The sequence below is a fragment of the Mercenaria mercenaria genome, chromosome 7, assembly GCF_021730395.1.
Source record: "Mercenaria mercenaria strain notata chromosome 7, MADL_Memer_1, whole genome shotgun sequence".
Taxonomy (NCBI): Eukaryota; Metazoa; Mollusca; class Bivalvia; order Venerida; family Veneridae; genus Mercenaria; species Mercenaria mercenaria.
In genome coordinates this window covers 79,781,726-79,802,134 of record NC_069367.1, presented here as the reverse complement: position 1 = coordinate 79,802,134, position 20,409 = coordinate 79,781,726, and the positions used below count along the sequence as shown (strand labels likewise).

Below are 20,409 nucleotides of genomic sequence, written 5' to 3'. Positions count from 1 at the left end.
TATACAGTTTGTGTCTATATGATCATAATGATATGATGATGGTGGTATGATGATGATTTGGTGACAATATGGCGTTGATAGCGATTAAATTACGATCATAAATATGATAATAATTATAATTGATGATGATGATAATGATATAACATGATGATGATAAAGATGACAATGGTGATAATATTCTGACGATGATAAGACAACTATGGCGATGATGATGATGATGTTGACAATTACTGATCTGAATAATTATGAAAAATAATGTTCCATATTGCTAATTCGTTTTAATATATTGTAATCATTAAGTATTTCAGTTTGCTAGTAATACTCCAACATTAGGGGGAAATATCAGGTAAAATGAATCAAAGGTAAAAGGTAAACGACAGGTAAAAGGTAAAATTACGTTTGACTTAGTTTTGAAGCTGTTTGAAACTGTTTTCATTGGTAAATATTTCAGAAACTTAATTTAAAAGGAATGATATTAATATATTTATGAAAATATTAGATATAATACATTTTAAATAGGCCATTGCAGTCGACAAAATATTAGTCATAAGGTACAGATCACTTGTCGCTCTCTGTTTGGTGTTCGAACCACGTTCAGGGTTACATGCAGCATTTAAAAAGCAAACCAACTGCCTTACAAAAAGGAAAATCAAATTGATTGTTCTACTGCAGCAAAACGCTTTTGTCTTTATAATAAGTCGCTTCTAACGTCCGTTAAAAGCAGCTATGAAATTGCAGGCATTCGGATATGAGCTTGAGAAGATCATGATGTCTAGTTCATACTATTTCTGTCAGTAACAGTATTAGCACGCCAGGTATTGGCATATGTTTCGATTCATATTACTAGGTCACATGTTTAACCGCTGGCATACTTTAAAGATTCATATATTATTTGTTACCAATTATAAATCATTAAGATGTAACAAACAATTTATAAATGTTCTTAATTCGTCAAGGCCTTTGTTTTAAACTTCAGTACAAGAGAACACGACGTCTAGTTTCAGCTACAAATATAAAGGTAACGGTTATGGTAAAACAGAATACAGATTGAACGTCATTTTAAATGGTAAAAAAGTATCTTGTTTACGTCTTGAATTAGCGAAGGTGACTTATTCCTTTTATATACCCTTAAGCTAATGTAGTACAGCATTCTGTGTATCGATTGGACGAATTTTATTTCATAAAATATTCAGTGGCCCTCAATACACATGTGACCGTATGTGCATTTCGGTATGGCATATAGCAATTTATGAATTGAAGTAAACGTTGAGCAATTCGCCTCACTTTCTCATCGGCTGTGTATGGAGAAATCTCTGCAATTTGCCAGTTTCTTCATTGTCAGCCTATAAAATGGGCTTCTGCCACTTTGCGTTGCTTGTAAGTTGCTATGCCATTTAGCTAGTGATTTTTCTTGTGTTCATATTCATTTCTTAAAATTTAAACATTCTATATGCCATGGTATCAATGAAATAAAGTCGCGGCCATTTCCCATCTACCTTTGTGCATGTTGTTTGTGAATGCTAATAAGAATAGTTAAGAATATTTGTACTGACGTCGTAAAATTACATAGATATAGCGAACCTTATAAAATATCTGTACGTTCTACCTTAATTGTAACCGATTTTAAGCTGGCCCTTGCATCAAGAATTAGACAGCCACCTGCCTTTGGCAACTTCATGGGTTCATTCCTTTGTGGGTTGCTTAACACAGGTCTGGCTGTATACTTTGTAATAGAGAGGTCGCGATGTTGCACTTGGGCGGTTACGCATACGTGTAGATTCAAAGAACATCTCAAGCAACAAAAATCAGACAAGAAACAATATTCACGAATAAGTCATGTGTAAGCGTTAAAGTTCTGATCAGGTTAAGATTACCTGAAAGTCTTTGGCATACGCTGAATATTACGTATACTTGTAAAAATTTTATTCACATTTTGTATGCGCATGTGCATGATATCGCTATCTCTCTGTTACTGGACATGCTGCCTTCTGTTCATAATGGGTTCTACCTTCGCCAATAAAATAATTGAATATTATATATTAAATACATAGGCAACAGTGTAGTCCTAGATCTATATAGATTAGAAAAAAACGGTTTGATGTTATATTTAAGCCTCAACCTGTATTACTATTTATCGTGATAATATCTTTCATCTTGCTCGCAAAAGAACATTTATTTTCCTAACATGTTATTGTTGTTGAATTTAACACACTATACAATGTTTTGCTTACTTTTTATGCCCCCGAAGGGAGGCATATAGTTTTTGAACCGTCTGTCTGTCGGTCTGTCCGCAATTTTCGTGTCCGGTCCATATTTTTGTCATCCATGGATGGATTTTCGAATAACTTGGCATGAATGTGTACCACAGTAAGACGACGTGTCGCGCGCAAGACCCAGGTCCGAAGCTCAAAGGTCAAGGTCACACTTAGACGTTAAAGTTCATTTTTCATGATAGTGCATTCGTATCCGGTCCATATCTTTGACATCCATGGATGGATTTTCAAATAACTTGGCATAAATGTGTATCACAGTAAGACGACGTGTCGCGCGCAAGACCCAGGTCTGTAGCTCAAAGATCAAGGTCACACTTAGACGTTAAAGGTCATATTTCATGATAGTGCATTGATGGGCGTGTCCGGTCCATATCTTTGTCATTCATGCATGGATTTTAAAATTATTGGGCATGAATGTGTACCACAGTAAGACGACGTGTCGCGCGCAAGACCCAGGTCCGTAGCTCAAAGATCAAGGTCACACTTAGACGTTAAAGGTCATATTTCATGATAGTGCATTGATGGGCGTGTCCGGTTCATATCTTTGTCATTCATGCATGGATTTTAAAATAACTACGCATGAATGTGTGGCACAGTAAGACGACGTGTCGCGCGCAAGACCCAGGTCCGTAGGTCAAAGGTCCTAATAAACTCTAACATCGGTCATAACTATTCATTCAAAGTGCCATCGGGGGCATGTGTCATGAGACAGCTCTTGTTAAAATAGTAATTTTCTACAGCTATTGAAAACGGGAATGACACTTATAAGTGGTACTGTCTAGTGTTTCAGATTGTATATTTCGGCTTAGGTGGTTCCATTAACCCCGCTTTCATAGCTTTGATTATTGTAAAATCACCCCGTGGCTATGGTATCTGCTTTTTAATTCTGTCATTTGGCAGTTTCTGTGATACTCAGGCTGCGCAACCTCAGATCCCCTTTCTAAATTACAGTTTGTTGTTTTCTGCCCATTATCTTCTCGTTTAGGAAAATCATATGCCGCTTTTAATCGAATTGCACACTAATGTATCATTCAAGGTTCCATGTGCACAGCCATATGAAAACATCTTCGGATGTCTCTAAATTGTTCTTGGTACTAGTGTCATGCGTAAATATTTAGTTCTGCTCAACCCAGGACTAAAGGCCTTGGACGGTAGCGTGCATTTCCTCTACCGTTCATGAACAAGCTCAATCAAACCGAGCCTGCAACATTTTCACTTTTGTCGTATTGAACGACCTATGGAGTTTCCCCTTTTTCTGTTTAATATCATGGTGAAATCTAAGAAAATATCACTTTTCGAAACATAGAATTAAACCAAGTAAGATGATTGCAGGATCTGTTCGACTGAGCCTGTTCATGAGAGCTAAAAGAATTTGCCTCTAGCACCGGCTTTAGCGGAACTCCCTCATATGTGTAAACATTGAATAGATTCTATAGAAAATATACTATAACACCACTGCATCCAGGTACGGGGCCACAAAGCACTTATTTATTACTGTTGTTGTGGCTAACTAGAAAGAGATCATTGGGAAGCATAGAATGCAACTAAGTAAAATAATAGCACAAATTGAAATTGATTGTAACTGTTCATGAAAGGTTATGAAATGTGCAAACCTCTAACGCCAGCTAGCACCGCATTAAATGGAACTAACCTTTTTTGATTGAAAAATCGGAATATTCCGACATGCAAGTTCGTTAAATGTTTCATGTTGGACTTTTGTCCCTGTTTTTTTTTTTTTTCATATGAATCGATAAGAAAACGCTCCATACCAATTGTAATATGGTTACTTTAATCATATGTTAAATTTAGATTTAGACAGAGAATGCCGTTGATGTAATGCTCATTACTGTGCAGGCATGCCTTTTAAATGTCGGCAACCATTCAATCAATTACCACTATCCTCTAATAAATGACATTTTTATGATGTCAGACTACTAATATGGCCTACATTTCGTCCAGTCGTTATTTAGGACGTAGACCAAAATTAAAATTTTGGAGAGGCGTTTTGATACCAGTGCAAATAAAAAACAAAAAAAAAAAAAACAATCTAATTATACAATTTTTAAGTAAGGGTGTTGCGTTTGTATTAAACATACTTAACAGTTCGTCTTTATGCCATTTTTCAGTCCGCCGTTTTCATAAAAATAACAAAACAGAACTCTGCTGGAGGAAACTAAATTTCAACCGCCCCGTATGGTTTATGTTTAATCAGCAGTGCATTATAGATTATCATTTTGTTGTTTTTCTTTGATGTTGGATTTTAAGTCAGTCCGAAATAGCAATTTGTCAGCTTTAAGTCAGTTTGACAAAAGTTGGATGTCCTCCTAGTATATGATAATTCTACATCCTGTGAGAAGCTGAAATCGACAGAGATGTATCCAAGTGAATCAAGGCTGTGGCATTTAACGCTCAGGCACGAGTGCATTTTACAAATTACTAGCATAAGGCAAGTCGTGAACGATGGCAGAAGAGTAGGAAAGTGCCTCATTACCATTTTTCCTGCAACTTCTTAATAATCTCTTAATGAAAATGGATTGATGACTGTCCCAGTATGTCTGATTTTCAACACGTCAGATAAACCAGATACTCAAACTCACACAGTCAATAGTTTACACACACAAAATAAATACTACTACAAAGGCATCTAACTATTATCAGAAAACTGACAGTGCAAAATATTCTCCAAGTTCTATTTGATTTCAAGCAACTACGTATTATTAGTGTTTTGCGAAGGTCTTATTCCATGAATGATGGACTGGTATTGAAGGAAAGCCATACTTCTGAACTACTACAAATTCATACCAAACCTACCCTGCAACATTTTTGTTTTTGTCGTGTTGAGCGACCTGTGGGGTTTCCACTGTTTCTATTGCTTTTTAGATAGACTGCATGCATTTCGATTAATTGTCTGTAATTGATTAACAAAGAAGTGTAAACAAAAGAAATCAATTCTATCTTAAATCAAATACGGACAATTTACAGCATACAAAAAAAAGAGTTCCTGGTAGAGTCAATATCCGACGTAATTGTTCGCTATTTGTATGTACTTTTGTTACGTTTAGATAGAGTAATTATGTAAAAAAAAATATGCTTCGTTTTAGCTGTAACATGTTTTTCAATTTAAAACTTCAGTCTGCTTTTATTTACGATGTTTATTTTAATCTCTGAAGTTTGATTTATTCAACCTAATGCATTGTTACTGAGTTGCCATAGAACTATGCAGTTTCCTGTTAACAACAGTTGATATAAATAAGATTGTAATGCAAACGAAGCGCTTCTGCCGATCCTACACTGAAATATTTTACATTATCTCTATCTGGAAAAAATGTGTATTTGTTGTCGAATTATTTCAATACTGTTATGACAGGATGCTAATATTCTTACTTTGAAGAAAATGTTAAGTAGAAAGAAGCTGCAATGAAAACTCTATTTCTATTCCTGTTCATCTCATTTTTTCAAAACACTTCTTCACTAATGTACAGGAGCGAGAATGGGTTAACAATTCATTACAATATAACATATCCAAACGTTTGTCATTCGCAGACTGGGATGTTTTTTGCAAAACGAGGTTTTTTTGTTTCTCACTGTGTAGCAGAGTGCGGTTTAAGGAAACATTGTGTGGCTCTCACTTACAGAAGACGTTATCGTGTATGCGAACTATTTTTGTTCACGGAAGGTGTAATCGTCAGACGAGGTGACTGTATATCAATCGACGTATCTGATATTGCTTTAACTGAGGTATTTATAACATGATTTTTTAAACTTAATGTTGTTCATATAATTGATGTAAGTATCATTATTTTGTATTTTTATTAGCACATTAGATCAAACTATAATTTGCTTCATTATAACAGCTGCGACCAAGCTGTTTATCTCTTCATATTTCTTTTCATGATCTCTTAAACAGGAAAAAAAAAAAAAAAAAAAAAAAGAACTCCAGTATAAGATAAATATTTTTCCAAAACGTACACTACGTCAAATTCATAAACAGATAATAATAAGACTTACCATTACATTAATAAGAAATAATATTTATCTTTAAGCTTAAAGGCTTGGTGTGTATCCAAGGTTAATTGTGACAAGTTGCATTAAAATCTACATTGTAGAAAAATACTGTTCGCAAAAATGTTGAAAAAATATGATTTTCTCCATAGCTAGCCATTATTTATTAGGTCCAAATTTTTCAAATTAGTCTAGCAAAATGTCAAGCACACATTGCATACATTTGTAGAAACTATTTTGACCTGTGTGTTCAGAACTGTCTTTTTAACGCCTTTATTTTATCAAAATGTCCATCTAAGTTCCAAAGGATATATTTATGAATTTTATTTAAAATTTTAAATATCGTGTGATATGTTTATAAAGGATTTAAGAAACAGTCCCGTTACGTGATATTTTAGTCCAAATGCGTCCAGTTACGGCATTGATGACCGAAGGGCATTTTTCAGTAAGTCACATCGAAGACATCTTATATGCTTCAGTTACTATCATGAACCGGTCTAATTAGGTGACATCCTCGAACTTACTGCGGAATCCATCGATGTGTGTGTGTGTGTGTTAAAGGTCACAATAGCCTAAATAGTTTTCCCTATATATTCTATATAAAACTGACCTTTTTCAAAGAGCTACCAAACATAGCTAGACCCATTTCAGAGAACAAATCCTTACCTCATTTTAAAGAGTTATGATAAAACTGATATAAAATGAAGAGAAAAGTAGGGGTCATGTATCTTCTAAGAGAGATTTCTCTGGTCACATTTACTTACTGTAAACAGACATCAAAATCACACTGCTGTGACCTGGAAGTACTACTCATACTAAAATTGAGCTTGACTTCACCAAATACAACCTGCTCTCCCATTTTTCCTACCAAAATGTCAACAATACATCCACAATGAAATTGAACAAAAAACTAGCCTCAATTTAGACCTCTGTTGCCATGCCAAGTGAAAAATTAGTGTTCAAATACCTGGCAGCCATTACGCGACTAGACAAGATGGCTCCCACGCTGGTTCCTTTAGATTAGTTAGGCCTAAATAGTGTCGTCGTGAGAATGATAATTCTAAAGATGCATTAACGTCTTGGAAACGAAATATTTTTAACTTTGTCGATTCTCGTATAAAATTTCATAAAACAAATTACCACCTACTTACACCTAAACCCAGGTATACTTTAAGACATATAAAAAAAGGAAATCCAAACATTTCATTTAAAAATGTCTTAGTTCCAGCAGACAAGGCGGCCAACAATATTATCATCATATACTTTGAAACCAACATTATATTAATGTTTTACCGAACGAATTAAATAGCACTAAAGCTTATACATTGACTCCTTCTGTTGAACAAAATTTGGTCACTGACCACATCACTGTAGTTTCTAATTTGAAAATATAAATGATGAACAGAATTAAACTTCCAACCATCTACTGGATTCCTAAATTGCATAAACAACCATAAAAAGCTCGTTTTATCGTTAATTCAAGCTCTTGTGTACCACTACAAATATTTCTCATTTATTAACATCATGTATAACTTCTGTAAAAACTCACTTGAAAAGATATTGCGATAAAGTATATGGAAACTCTGATAAACGCTTATTTTGGTCAACTAAAACTTCTAGTGAAATCCTTGATAAGGTTAAAATTAATAATTGCCAGGCATCTTCTGTCAGTACATACGATTTTTCTACTTTGTATACCACTTAACCACATAATTTAATAAATTACAAACTAACAGCTCTAATTCAAAAGACTTTTGCCAGGGAGAATGCTACATTTCTCGCTTTGCAATTTCGATAAGGCTATTTTACAAGCTGCATTATTAAACATTATACAATATGGAACTGTGACGAAATTTGTAAAGCCCTTTCGTCATAAAAATTACTCTTTGACCCTGTGAATAATGATGAGAAAAAACGTTTCACCATCAGTGTATTATAATTATAAAAAAAACTGTAGTAATATAGGAGTTTGTAATGGCAGAAAATAAATATTCACTGCATTACCATAGCTGTTTTAAGACAATAGAAAACAGTTAGAAATATTATTCATGGGCTCACTTGTGCAGTTGACCTTTGGTAATTCGTATATGCAGTAGATCTAGTATCACGAGAAAATCCTAAATTACGCGTATATGTACAATTTATATAGGCTGGATATATCTGTTAATCTTTTAAACAAAAGGGATAGCGTTGTGATTTTGCCCTTAGGGGAAGAAACTAATAATGTAAGAGAGGGGCTACTATTGTAATCATTAGTCCTCCACCTCTGATTCATGTGGGGAAGTTGGCAGTTACTTGCGGAGAACTGGTTTGTACTGGTACAGAATCCAGGAACACTGGTTAGGTTAACTGCCCGCCGTTACATGACTGAAATACTGTCGAAAAATGGCGTTAAACCCAAATCAAACTAAACAAATACTATTGTACTCTGTCTTGTGTAATAGTCTGTATTCATAATAGTCATGATGAGTTCTCACAAATCAAGTCTGAAATACCATGTTGCCAGGACAAATTAAAAATTGAGATAATGTCCAGACATTTTAGTTTGTAGTAGTTGTCATTAGATTGTTTTGGGAAATAAATTTTGAAGTTTATTGCGACGGAAGACTTCCATTGATTGGCGAGCAAGTAGGCGCGTGAACATGAATGATAATAAATCAGATGTAATCTGATAACCCATTGGATTGTGGTCTGTGCAAATGAAAATGAGCTATTCTTAAACTGACTGTTCATACGAAGTAACATATTGACTTCATTAAAACCATTCTTGTAGTTGTAAGACTATCTGGTAAAATGTTTGAAGAATTTAGCTTAAACTCGCAAAGGAATAAATGTCAAGAAGTACGCGTAAGAATGTATATCGTAGCAAAAAAATATTTTATAGATAAACTTACGATGATCATGGATTTAGAAAATAAAATTCACATTCATAAGACAGTTTTATATTTATTTGCCCTCCTAGCGGGGAAGAATGTGCTACATGATCTTATAAAATGCACCTTCTTTATGCCTTGTGAAAGAAAATAGTCCTGTGAATTGGGCATTGCCTGTAACGGTTAAATAGTAGTCAACTATTGAATTCAATCAGAGATTTTTCCAAACGGTACATATTACATAATTAAACGTCATTACAGTTAAAATCTTATCGTTGCATCCAATAATGTTCACCTTGGAAACATTTAGACATTTGTTCTGTCTTTATTTCAGGTACCATGCGATGACTGCATGTACGGTCAAATGTGTGACCCAGTTCTGAAAGCATGCGTTCAAAAAGGTAATATTTCATTGATACCTTTTAGAGATCTTTAAACAAACATTTCATTAAAACTGTAAGTTACTGTTTGCTATCTCTTAAAATTTATAATTTTGAAATCAGTGCAATAAATTATTAGCAACAGCTTATTATAAATTAAGTTGCCATTGCAATGGTGGTGATATAATTTTACATTTAGGAAAAAAATCAGAGATCATGTACAAATTTAAAATGATTTCACAGAATTAATGTTTTGCTGATCCTAAGTCGAGCTGTCACAATTAGTTATGGGCTGCGATTATACTACAACGAAAAATTGAAAACAAAGATATCATCAGAAGATACTGGCCTAATTTTGAAATATCAAGATTGGCATTTTGATTTGACATATATAGTCACAAGAGTACTTTGCCACTATTCTGTAAATATATACGAGGCAATTCTAGTAAAAATGTCTAATATTGCTATTGGAAAAACTTTGAAGACCTTCCAGTCTGAAGTTGCATGCCTACTTTAAAGCTATTTGGAAGAAACCATTCCTAGATAACTCTCAACCGAAAATGTTCAAGCCATTTGGATTTGCAAACTATGGCCACCAAGGGTATGGCTCTTTTTCTCTATATATATTGAGGGAGAATGTGAAAAGAAGAAGGAACTTTTTGCCAGACTGTAGTATATTTTTACAAATATATAGCTATGTAGAACTTTTAAAAATATTTTTAGGTCGTTACGGTTACACGATGGCTGTCGTTGGAGGGCTTTATATTCTATATCTTAAAAGGGGACAGTTTGAAAATGACCTTCTCTGAAGCTGTTTGATGAATTGTAGAATAAGTCAAACAGTTGTTCCTTTTTACAACTACCTGCTTTTACAGCTAACTTGTGGATGACACGTTGAATTGTAATAAAACAATGTAGCCTTTAATATGGCTTATTTTGTCGATATGTATCTTAGTTGTGCACTATAGTTCCACCTGATTTCAACAATATATGAAAATACTTGAAAATAACAGACATTGTTTTCAAACTTCGTACGTGTGCTCGACACTTTAAAAAATATAATAAGGTACCATTTTCAAAAACAATATTTAGCTTGACACAGGCATTTGAAAAATACGTGTGCAAATATAATAATAAGCAGTGAAAAACTGAAGTTAAGAAATTTACGTTTAGCTAGGGGAAAATTAAAACTTAGATATATGATATTTCAATACAAATGCTTCGGTAGATTCAATTTAACTAGCCAGTTGGCCTACAAAATGGGTCGCACACAACTATTGTGGCTTGTCAATTAACTGATTGTCTGATGACACCATAATTTGAAGTGCTTTATTTAAAAGCCGTGGTATTCACTACTTTTGTTTCTGTAAATTCTAACTGACAAAAAGAAACTATCACTTATGTATCTAGCGTACCGGTATGTTTGTATTAAATTAGTGTTTTCTTCTCAAGAATGCTTAAATGCAACCATACCAAGAAAGGGTGAAATACATGGCAATCGAAAAAGTGTTGGTGATGTGTTAAAATTCAAGTGCACTCGCGGATATCGAGAACAGAATGGCACGGTGAATGCTGTTTGTCTTGAGACAGGGCAATGGGACGAGTCTGCAATATGTGTAATGGGTAAATATATCTATTATAAAACAGAAAATATGATCTGCCCATTAAGCGTGTTTACTAATACTTATAGATGAATAAATGTTAACATTTTTGATCGGATTTTTATCACTAACGAGCATCCTTCACACGGATAAATAATACTTACATAAACATGAATGATATTAGGACGAAATACCTGTATCTGAGTGAACAAACAAGACGTTAAGGTTGTTTATTGTTTTGAATCACTTTTTTTCGAGCACTGTCGGTGCGCAGTCGTGACTTGCTCACGGTCAGTTGTTATTCACTCCTGGCTATTCTTTTCCCTGCCTTATCTTTCAGTGTAACTTTAACCTTAAAACTATTGAAGACAAAGTCTACAACGTAAATTGTACAAATCAGTTTACTATCATTTTTTTCTCTCTCCTGCAATTTAGATTGTCAGAATCCTCCAGACATAGATAATGGTCAGGTAATCGCGGTCAACTTGGATACTGCAAATGTAGCGTGTGAACAAGGGTACGAAAGTGCAAAGACGACAATTAACTGTGCCGAGTCTGTTTCATGGGACAGCGTGACATGTGACCGTATTGGTATATAATTTTACTTTCTCTTTTTAAAGCAGCTGTTATTTTATTTTAACTGGAGTTAAAATCTCACTTTTTATATCGTAATTGCGCACCAGACCCACCATGGATACATTATACAGGCTATGCTAGAATCTCATTTTAAATGCTTGCTAATCCTCCGTCTGCTGTCCGTCCGTCCGTCCGCAAATCTGGATCCTGCGATAACTCAAAAAGTATTCAAGCTAGGTTTATAAAACTTAGTATGTGTATAGAGGTTAATATATAAATTAAGCACGCATATGACTAATGCTTTTAGGTCAAAGGTCAGGGTCATTATTGAAGGTCAAGTAAATTTTGTTTCTGCTCCATAATTTTTATATGCATTGATAGATTATCTTAGTGCTACACATAAAAGTTGCCCATGACAAGTAAAACGCATGATCTATGCTTGTCCGTTAAGGTTTAGGTCATTGTTCAAGGTCAAGAATAAAAGTTGTTTCTGCTTGCATTGAAGTTTTTTTAGTACTACGCTTCTTTTCTGAGTATATCCTGAAGTGATTTCATTTCAGATGCTTCTAAATTTTTCTATAAACATAAGGTTACTGCTATGTATGTTTTAAAAGGGTTAGTGATTTAGCCGTTTATTTTGCAATGTCAGTCATCTATATATCTGCACATGTGTATTACACTATTGTGCAAAACATAATGGGCCTGAATAAAATGTCCCATCCTTATACCATGACAGCTCTATTAAATTTTAACGAGTAGTGAAAATCCAACTCGGTAACAAAAGAAAATCAGTAACAACCATTCTCCAGAAGTCGTTTTTCCGATTACCCCAAAGTTGAATATTTTCACTTGTCTGAGGAAGCGACGGATGCAGTTTCACTCGTTTTCAGAAATACACTTCTTCTTCTTCGTTCGCCCTACACTTAGTAGCCTTGATGGAACGTGTGGTTTGCCGCTGATCCTCAATGCCTCCATACAGTTTCTTGCGGATTGATGTATCTATCGGCCAAGTCGCAGTTCGCTCCTGGTCATGACTTTTACATTTCTGGAGTATATGACCGGCATCACTTGTTCAGACCGATTAAGGAGATGATAAGCATCTTCCTCTTTCCTTGGTCTCGTTAGTGCCTTGATGATGGTGGCTTTCTCCTTGTAGCTCACATGTGTTTTTGGTTGTTCTGAGCTCCTAGCTTAACCAGTTGGTGTGCCTCTCCATTGCCTGCTTTTGACCAGGTTGCGCGAGGCTCTTTTGTTTCTCCAGCCCTTCCTCTGTGATTCAAGTTTGTGCCTGAAGAATTAGGTCTTGGCTCGCTGTAGAGAAAGGTTACTTTCTTGTGAGGGATTGTTTTCTGCTTCCTCCCTGGCCTATGACAGCTTTGCCTGTAGAATTTCCGACTCATCACTCCAGTAGGGCTTATAGTCCTTTCTTGCTCCCCTTGGAATGGCGCTGTAAGCAGCCTTTAGTATACTGGCGTTGAAATCTTTGACAACCCGGTTGATGTCTCTACCTTCCACAATGATGTCTTTACACAGCTCATCCCTCAGATTTTGGTAAAGGGTCCATCTGGCCTTCTTGTAGTTCAACCTGGGAATGTTAGGTGAAGAAGAGGCTATACGGTCCGTAGTAAGATGGACTGGGCGATGGACGCTACCTCCTAGTTGCTCATCAACTTCTCGTTTGACATGTCCGTGTATGTCATCAGTACATAAAGCAACGTCAGGGCTTGACGATGTTCGTCAGCTTCTGGAGTAAAAGGTTGCGGGATCGCCCGGCTTGTTAATAAGGTTAAGTTTATCATCTTGCCAGGTCTCCACTTCGTCTCCACGTTTATCCAGGTGGTTATATCCTCAGCTTTGTGAGAGACTGTTAAAGTCTCCTACAATGATGAACCTGGTTTCATCAGTTGCAACTTTGTCCAAGGACAGAGCTTTGTCATTCGGAGAGTATATATTCACAATTTTCAAGTTGAACTGGTTCTTTCTGAGGCTCAGAACTTGGAACTCGGAGTCAACCATATGCATGTATGTCTGTACAGCACTGATGATGTCATGATGCCTCCTTTTCGTTTGCCAGTTCTGTCACACCGAAAACACTGGTATCTCTGACTTTGAAGGATTTCTCTGGTTGTAGGCGAGTTTCCTGAATGCAACAGACATTGATGTCTTTCTCATGGAGGATATGCTTAAGTTCAGCCTTCTTATTGAAGACACCCTCCGCATTCCAATGCATCAAACTGACGCTATGACTACACAGAAATACACAAAATAAAATGAATTTTGTAAGATTACAATTTGGATACACTGAACGCAGCAAGGCAAACATAATTTGCAGACATGGTTTATTTGAGTCTGTTCATCAGAAGTAATGAAATGTGCAAACTTGCACACCCCAAAGCAATGACTTAAGTAAAACTGCATTATCCATAAAAGCGGAACTCTTTTTTTTTCCATAAAAGTTGCCTGGTCTCAATGATTAAATTGCCAGAAAATATCGGAACACTGGTAATGCTTTTTACAGCCGCCACGTCGTAGTATTTAAAGACTATGATAAAAGTTATAAGACGAATAAGACGATCCTATTAAAGCTTAGAACGCAAAAAAAAGCAAAATATAGCAGACTCGGTTTGAATGACTCTGTTTATTGGAGGTAACGAAAAGTACAGGAAACAAAAACGTTTAAACATATATAATTTATATTCAGTCACAGAATTGCTATTCTTGTTCTGATAAGGAAAACATGCATAATCTTTTTTTTACCTCAAATGAAATAAAGAAAAACCTGTAGAGTAAAGTAAGGATTCTGAACAGTAGAATATATTAAGCTTATCTGCTACACTTTGACAGTCTGTCTGTGTTATGGGAATTAATGCTAGCATCTGAACAAAACAAACTGCTACATTTTGCAGTTTATGCTTAAAAAAAGCAGTCTTGATGGACTTTAGAAATTAATTTTAGGTTAAAATGTTTACTCGTTTAACAATTGAACAATTGTATTGCATATATTAATTCTGGCCGTGCAACTCTAAAATGCCACTCCAGCGTAATACTATTTTTCTTCTGGTATGACCAAGATTTATAATAATACATTATTTCAAACACTTCACACGATTTCTAGATGCAACACGTTTGGTAAAATACAAAATAGAATTGAATATAACATGTACGAAACATCCATTCAAAAGATTACAATTTGCACGTTTATTTGTAAAAACTTTTTATTATTTCATTATTAATGGTGTTTTGTGTCTATGCAAACAACGATCGACGAACAATAAAATTAAATTATATATATGATGTACACTACAATGATTATTTTCTAGTATCTGGATAAATGATGTTACAGTATAAGACCCGCGACGACGCTCGGCAATTTCTGTACGATTATTCGAATGCTACTTCGGTATCCATCCGCCGTAACAGAAAATGGCCTTCCGAAATATGCCGATATCGCATGCGGTGAAAAATCAAAATCTGACGGATAATGTCTATTCTAATTACTGGACAAATACATTAACTTTTAGCCTGCTGGTGACATGTGATTCTGCCTTCGCGGCCAGTGCAGACCAAGATCAGCCTGCACATCCTTGCAGTCTGATCATTGTCTGCACTGTTTGCTATTCAGTCAGTAAGTTTTCAGTTAACATCCCTTCGAATAATATACTAGTAAGGTACTGTCTAAATTGAATGATGGTCTAGTCCATTTTAGAAATTTAGCAGGCTAAAGGTTGAGCACCGCCGTTATTCTACGTTCCAGTTTTGCCCTATGACTAACTAGGTAACAATTTCTCAGTCTGATTCATTAATTTAAAAAGGTGAGACTTGTTTTCTTCATTTCAGCGTGCGGTTATCTGCCCACAATAGCCAATGGAAATGCAGTTCTTGATAGTGTCAACAGCTTTTATTACACCGATACAGCAACTGTGACATGCAATGACTGGTACCAGATAGAAACAAACACAATCAGATGTACAATCGCAGGCACGTGGGAAACGGCAAGTTGCATAGGTATTACACATAGAATAGTTTTAACCACAAGAAATAGTGAGTCACTATACACGAAATATGATTACGCAAAGTCGTTGTCAAAGTTTTGCATATACAATTATTTTTACACATCGAAAGTGACAGTTGCATATCTTTAACACACCAAATGACTTAACATACAGCGGGGTTGAACTGTAAGCAGTTATCATACACATGTTTTTTTTTTCAAACAGGAAGCGGCATTTTGTGTAGGTTTTACAACGAAGATTTACACATGCATCTGGCATTTTTCCCAAACCAATAAAAAGATATTTAAGGTATTGGACCCGTAATAGAGTACCTCCTTTTTGAAGAGTATTCAATTCCTACCATAAACCTACATTGACTGCAATTTTCAGGGTGGGGGGGGGGGGGGCGTAGGTTCAAGCCCCACTGGGACCAATGTTTTCTCTCCATATTTTCCTTCTAGTAAGTTTTTCCTTTTTTTAAGACTTATTACGGATGTATTGTACAAAAGTGGAAAAATTTTCATTTTATAAGCGATGTTTTTGCTGGTCAAAGTGAATTTACCTCTGAATCAGGAGGGATAGAGTTAGACATCTTTAAAAAGACCGAGTTACATGCGGTAAAAGTTCTCTATTTTGCCTTCATTCTTTAGATTACACATTTTGGAAGAAATGCAGGTAGGTTTTACTTCTGCCCGAAGGTTAGTTTAGAATGAAGTGAGCAAAATTCTAAACAGACCCACTAGATTCGATCTTAATTTTTCTATGTTGGAGTTAGAATTCTGTTTCATTAAATCTGTTTACTTGAGGCACCCTAGAAAAAAATGATATTTACAGTAACTGTTTTATTTTATGTTTATAATTGTTTAACAATAGTTTGATGTTTCTTTTATCAAAATTAATGCTGTAATGAATTCTCTGCAAACGTTTTAGATAGTGGCCATCACATTGAAATTTGTCTCTACTTGAGCTTGAGGAAATTCCATAAATTATACAAAATTTACAAAAAACCGCACGGTAAAAGTTGTTTAAAATTTGCAACACAGTGCGATACATTGTCAGCTTTAAGAATATACCAAGCAAATGCCATTTTTTTAAACATTACTATTAGGGGTCCAATACCTTAAAAAGAAAATGTTGCATGCTTAGACATTAGGTGGTACATATACAACTATTACAAGTCCTGTTTGGTAAGCAGGGTCTATATCGTAGGAACTATGTTGGTTTTCCTTTGATTTGGTCTTTACTTGGCATGATCCTGATATAACTTATACATCATATTATATTTCTTACGTTATGCAAGAACGAATTCTTATAATATTGAAGATATCCAGAAGGATTCAAATTGTACGGGCAATCCTTAAATCGTAGAGTACATGTACCTGTGTAAATATTTGGCTCATGAATATATCGAAAGATAACTTCAAAATTGTATGAACGTTTTTTACATACATGTATTCATTTTATGTTAACTGATAATTCTTAAAGTAACATATGGATTAAACGACAGTTGGAGTCAAACGTTTTAGATAATATTTTGGTAGCAAAGAGTGCAATTTGAAAATTGTCGAGAACCTTTGTCACAGTCATTTCACAATTCATCAAAATACACTATAAAATTTGTTAATGCCTATAGTGATCGGCGAGTGTCTTTAAAATGCCGAGGAATACGAATTGTAGACCAAAGTTTTAGGAGGAACATAAACAAAACATGCTTTTAAACTGGAGAAAGACAAAGTAAGCAGTTTTCTTCCAAGCGTACAGATGGTGCATGTAAACACATCAAATACACGAAAACAATAACATTACAATTACCAACATTCATGATAATTAAACAGAAGTAACGGGGCGTGTGTTTCAGTTTAAGTGATCTATTATAAAGCTTAAATACATTTCTAACAATAAACAATTAAAAACAATTATTTAATAACATATCAATTAAAAATGCAATTTAGTTAAACTGAGGCTGTAGATCTTTCAAACATTTATTTGCGTTTTCCTGAATTCGCGAAGGGAAACAGTAAAATAATTGCTCTTATTTTAATTCAAAAATCGCCTGTTCTGACTGCGAAATTAAATCGATCGCCAATATTATGCAATCTGTATTTTTTCTGAAATTTATATCATAGACTGTTACCCTGCCACGCCACAGGAGTACATTGGTAGAACAAACATAACAAAATCCGGAAGACTGTGTCAGAGATGGGACTCTCAGTCACCTCACTCACACTCGTATACAGATCCACAATTATATCCTGACCAGAGTTTAGCTGCTGCCAACAATTATTGTAGAACACCAGAACCCGGAGATTATGATCCCTGGTGCAATACAATGGACCCAGCGGAAGAATGGGAATATTGTAATGTTCACAAGTGCCCTTGGACTTAGAAGACTTACGAACATTTTTAAAATTATTTCATTGATATGACATTTCAGTACTTATTTTAGTATGAAATAGTATTTGCTGGCTCTCAAGCGTCATTGTATTTCTTTCAAGCCAAATAAAGGTGGTAAAATAAGACATTTATTGCTTATACCAGTATATAATTTTATGCATTCATTAACACATGAGATATTTCCACGTATAACTGAATATATTCGTGTATACATATAAACTTAATAAATGTTAATGACAATACCGTTTTGATTTGTACAAGTTATAATGCTATTACAGTATATTAGGTTTTTTAAGGTTCTGTGTAAATATTACAGAGAACCTTTTCATTTTAATTTTTGCTTATTAAATCACACTGAACTTACAACGACCTTAAACTGCTGTTGATTAATGAAAGTTTTTCGAATAAAGCTTCTTCAGCCGTTTGTTTGGTAATCAGGACAGTTAACAAGAGTTTGTTTTTAACCGGAAATTTTGATAGACATTCCGAGGCTTGAAACCTGGAGTACTCACCTATAGGGCAATTTCTCTACTGACAGAACGAGCTGACAGCCTCACTGTGCACTTATCATTATGATGTTTAACTGGAAGGTGCACATAATCCATATGTCTCTGTCTGTTTTAACTGGTCTTAAAATAGGATCGCCGAAAGGCTCTACATTGCTAGTGTTGACTTTTTAAACTGCGACAATAAATTTTTCTTAATATATTAATCCTTTTTAAAAATATTCTTCCATTTATGTTCCATTATGACCTAGTTTGTACCGCAACGTATAATCCCATAATTCAAATCCAAGAGGTACATAGATCATGTACGCGACACATTGTCTCATCATCGGAAACATTTGTGTGCAATATTAAGATAATCCATCAATACACATAAAAGTTTTACTTGACCTTTAATAGTGACATAGACATTCCTTGGTCATATGTGCGACACATACTCTAATCATGGGGAACATTGCTGTGTAATAATAGAAACTCCTTAAATGCAATTAAAAGTAATGGGGCAGAAACAAATTTTTACTTGACCTCAAACAAAGAATTTGACCTTTAACCGACAAGTATAGATCATGTGTTGATACATTGTCTCATCATGGGGAACCTGTATGTGTAACAATAAGATAATTCATCAATACGTTAAAAGTGATGAAGCTGAAACAACTTTTAATTGAACTTCAATAGTAACCTTGGCCTTTCACCTACAAGCATTATTTATGTTCGTACATAATCTACATAATATTGTCTTCTACTAACATACTAAGTTTTATGAACCTCACAAATACTTCTTGACAAACTGAAAGACCCAGATTTGCGGAGGACAGACAGACGGACGAAGGACATCTCTATAGTCACCTCCGGTGTTCCGCTGGAGACTAATTACGTCAGTTGCGTCGGTTCTAACTGTATGCGGATGTAACATTCCCTCCCGTTCGCAAAGACTTATTTTCTTTGGTGGAAGCTTGGATGTATGGTCACATCAACAATCATCAGTATGTCTCGTTACTTGGAAATACAATTTCATTATTTGTTGTAAAATGCTTTGCAATGTGTTGGCGCTATTTTCTAGTCGATAATTTCTTTTCTTTTTTTTTTAATTAGTAATTTTAGACATACCTGACTTAAATGTAATCCAAGAGTTCCTTTCATTTACATGTATAAAATAATCGCTTTTTCTGCATGTTTTCATACGCGAACGAAGAGAAAAGGTACAGAAACTACTGCAATATTTGGAAATTCGTGTTCCGTATTAGTTCTCTAAAATAAAGCTTGCTGCATAGATGCAGTCAATAAAACGCAGAGTGATTTTGTAATGCGTTTTTCTTTCTTGGTGTCATTTTGCCTGGTTATCATGATTATTAATTTGTTTTTGTCGCTGCTTATTTCATTATTAATTGGTCATTTAAGACCATGTACGCATTCTTACATCATTGATATGAAATAGAAAAAGGTCGCTCAACACAACAAAAATGAAAATGTCGAAGGCTCGGTTTGATTTAGCCTGTTTATGGATGGTAGTGGAAATGCATGCTACCAACTACGACCTCTAGCCTCGATTTCAGCAGAACCAACATTTACACATGTCACAAGTACCAAAAACAAGTTAGAGACATCGGCAAGTTTGTTCATACAGCGGTACATTTCAATGGTACACTAACGGGTAATTCCATGAAAAACGGCGTATGGACCCCAGTTAAAATAATGGGTTTGCTCAAAACAATGGGCAGAACTAAACAAACTGGATTTTAGAAAAGGGATCTGAGGATACAGAGCCTGTATATTACAATGCAACATGATATAACATAACATAACATAACA

At 35.0% G+C, this 20,409-nt stretch overlaps 1 protein-coding gene across 3 annotated transcripts; it reads left to right on the top strand.

Moving 5' to 3' along the window:
* On the top strand, positions 1–18,339 carry LOC123555286 (putative macrophage stimulating 1-like protein). 3 transcript variants are annotated; one of them, XM_053548747.1, is made up of 8 exons: positions 1–1,066; positions 5,866–6,011; positions 9,483–9,549; positions 10,013–10,129; positions 10,981–11,151; positions 11,565–11,720; positions 15,543–15,710; positions 17,824–18,339. In XM_053548747.1, exons 4-8 carry the CDS (start codon positions 10,117–10,119, stop codon positions 18,081–18,083), a joined length of 768 nt encoding a protein of 255 aa, XP_053404722.1. In that variant the 5' UTR covers positions 1–1,066; positions 5,866–6,011; positions 9,483–9,549; positions 10,013–10,116; the 3' UTR covers positions 18,084–18,339. The 3 variants fall into 3 exon arrangements, with proteins under 3 accessions (XP_053404722.1, XP_053404721.1, XP_045201879.2); XM_053548746.1 differs by lacking the exon at positions 10,013–10,129; XM_045345944.2 differs by lacking the exons at positions 1–1,066; positions 10,013–10,129 and having other exon boundaries at positions 4,003–6,011.
* The last annotated feature ends 2,070 nt before the right edge of the window (positions 18,340–20,409 follow it).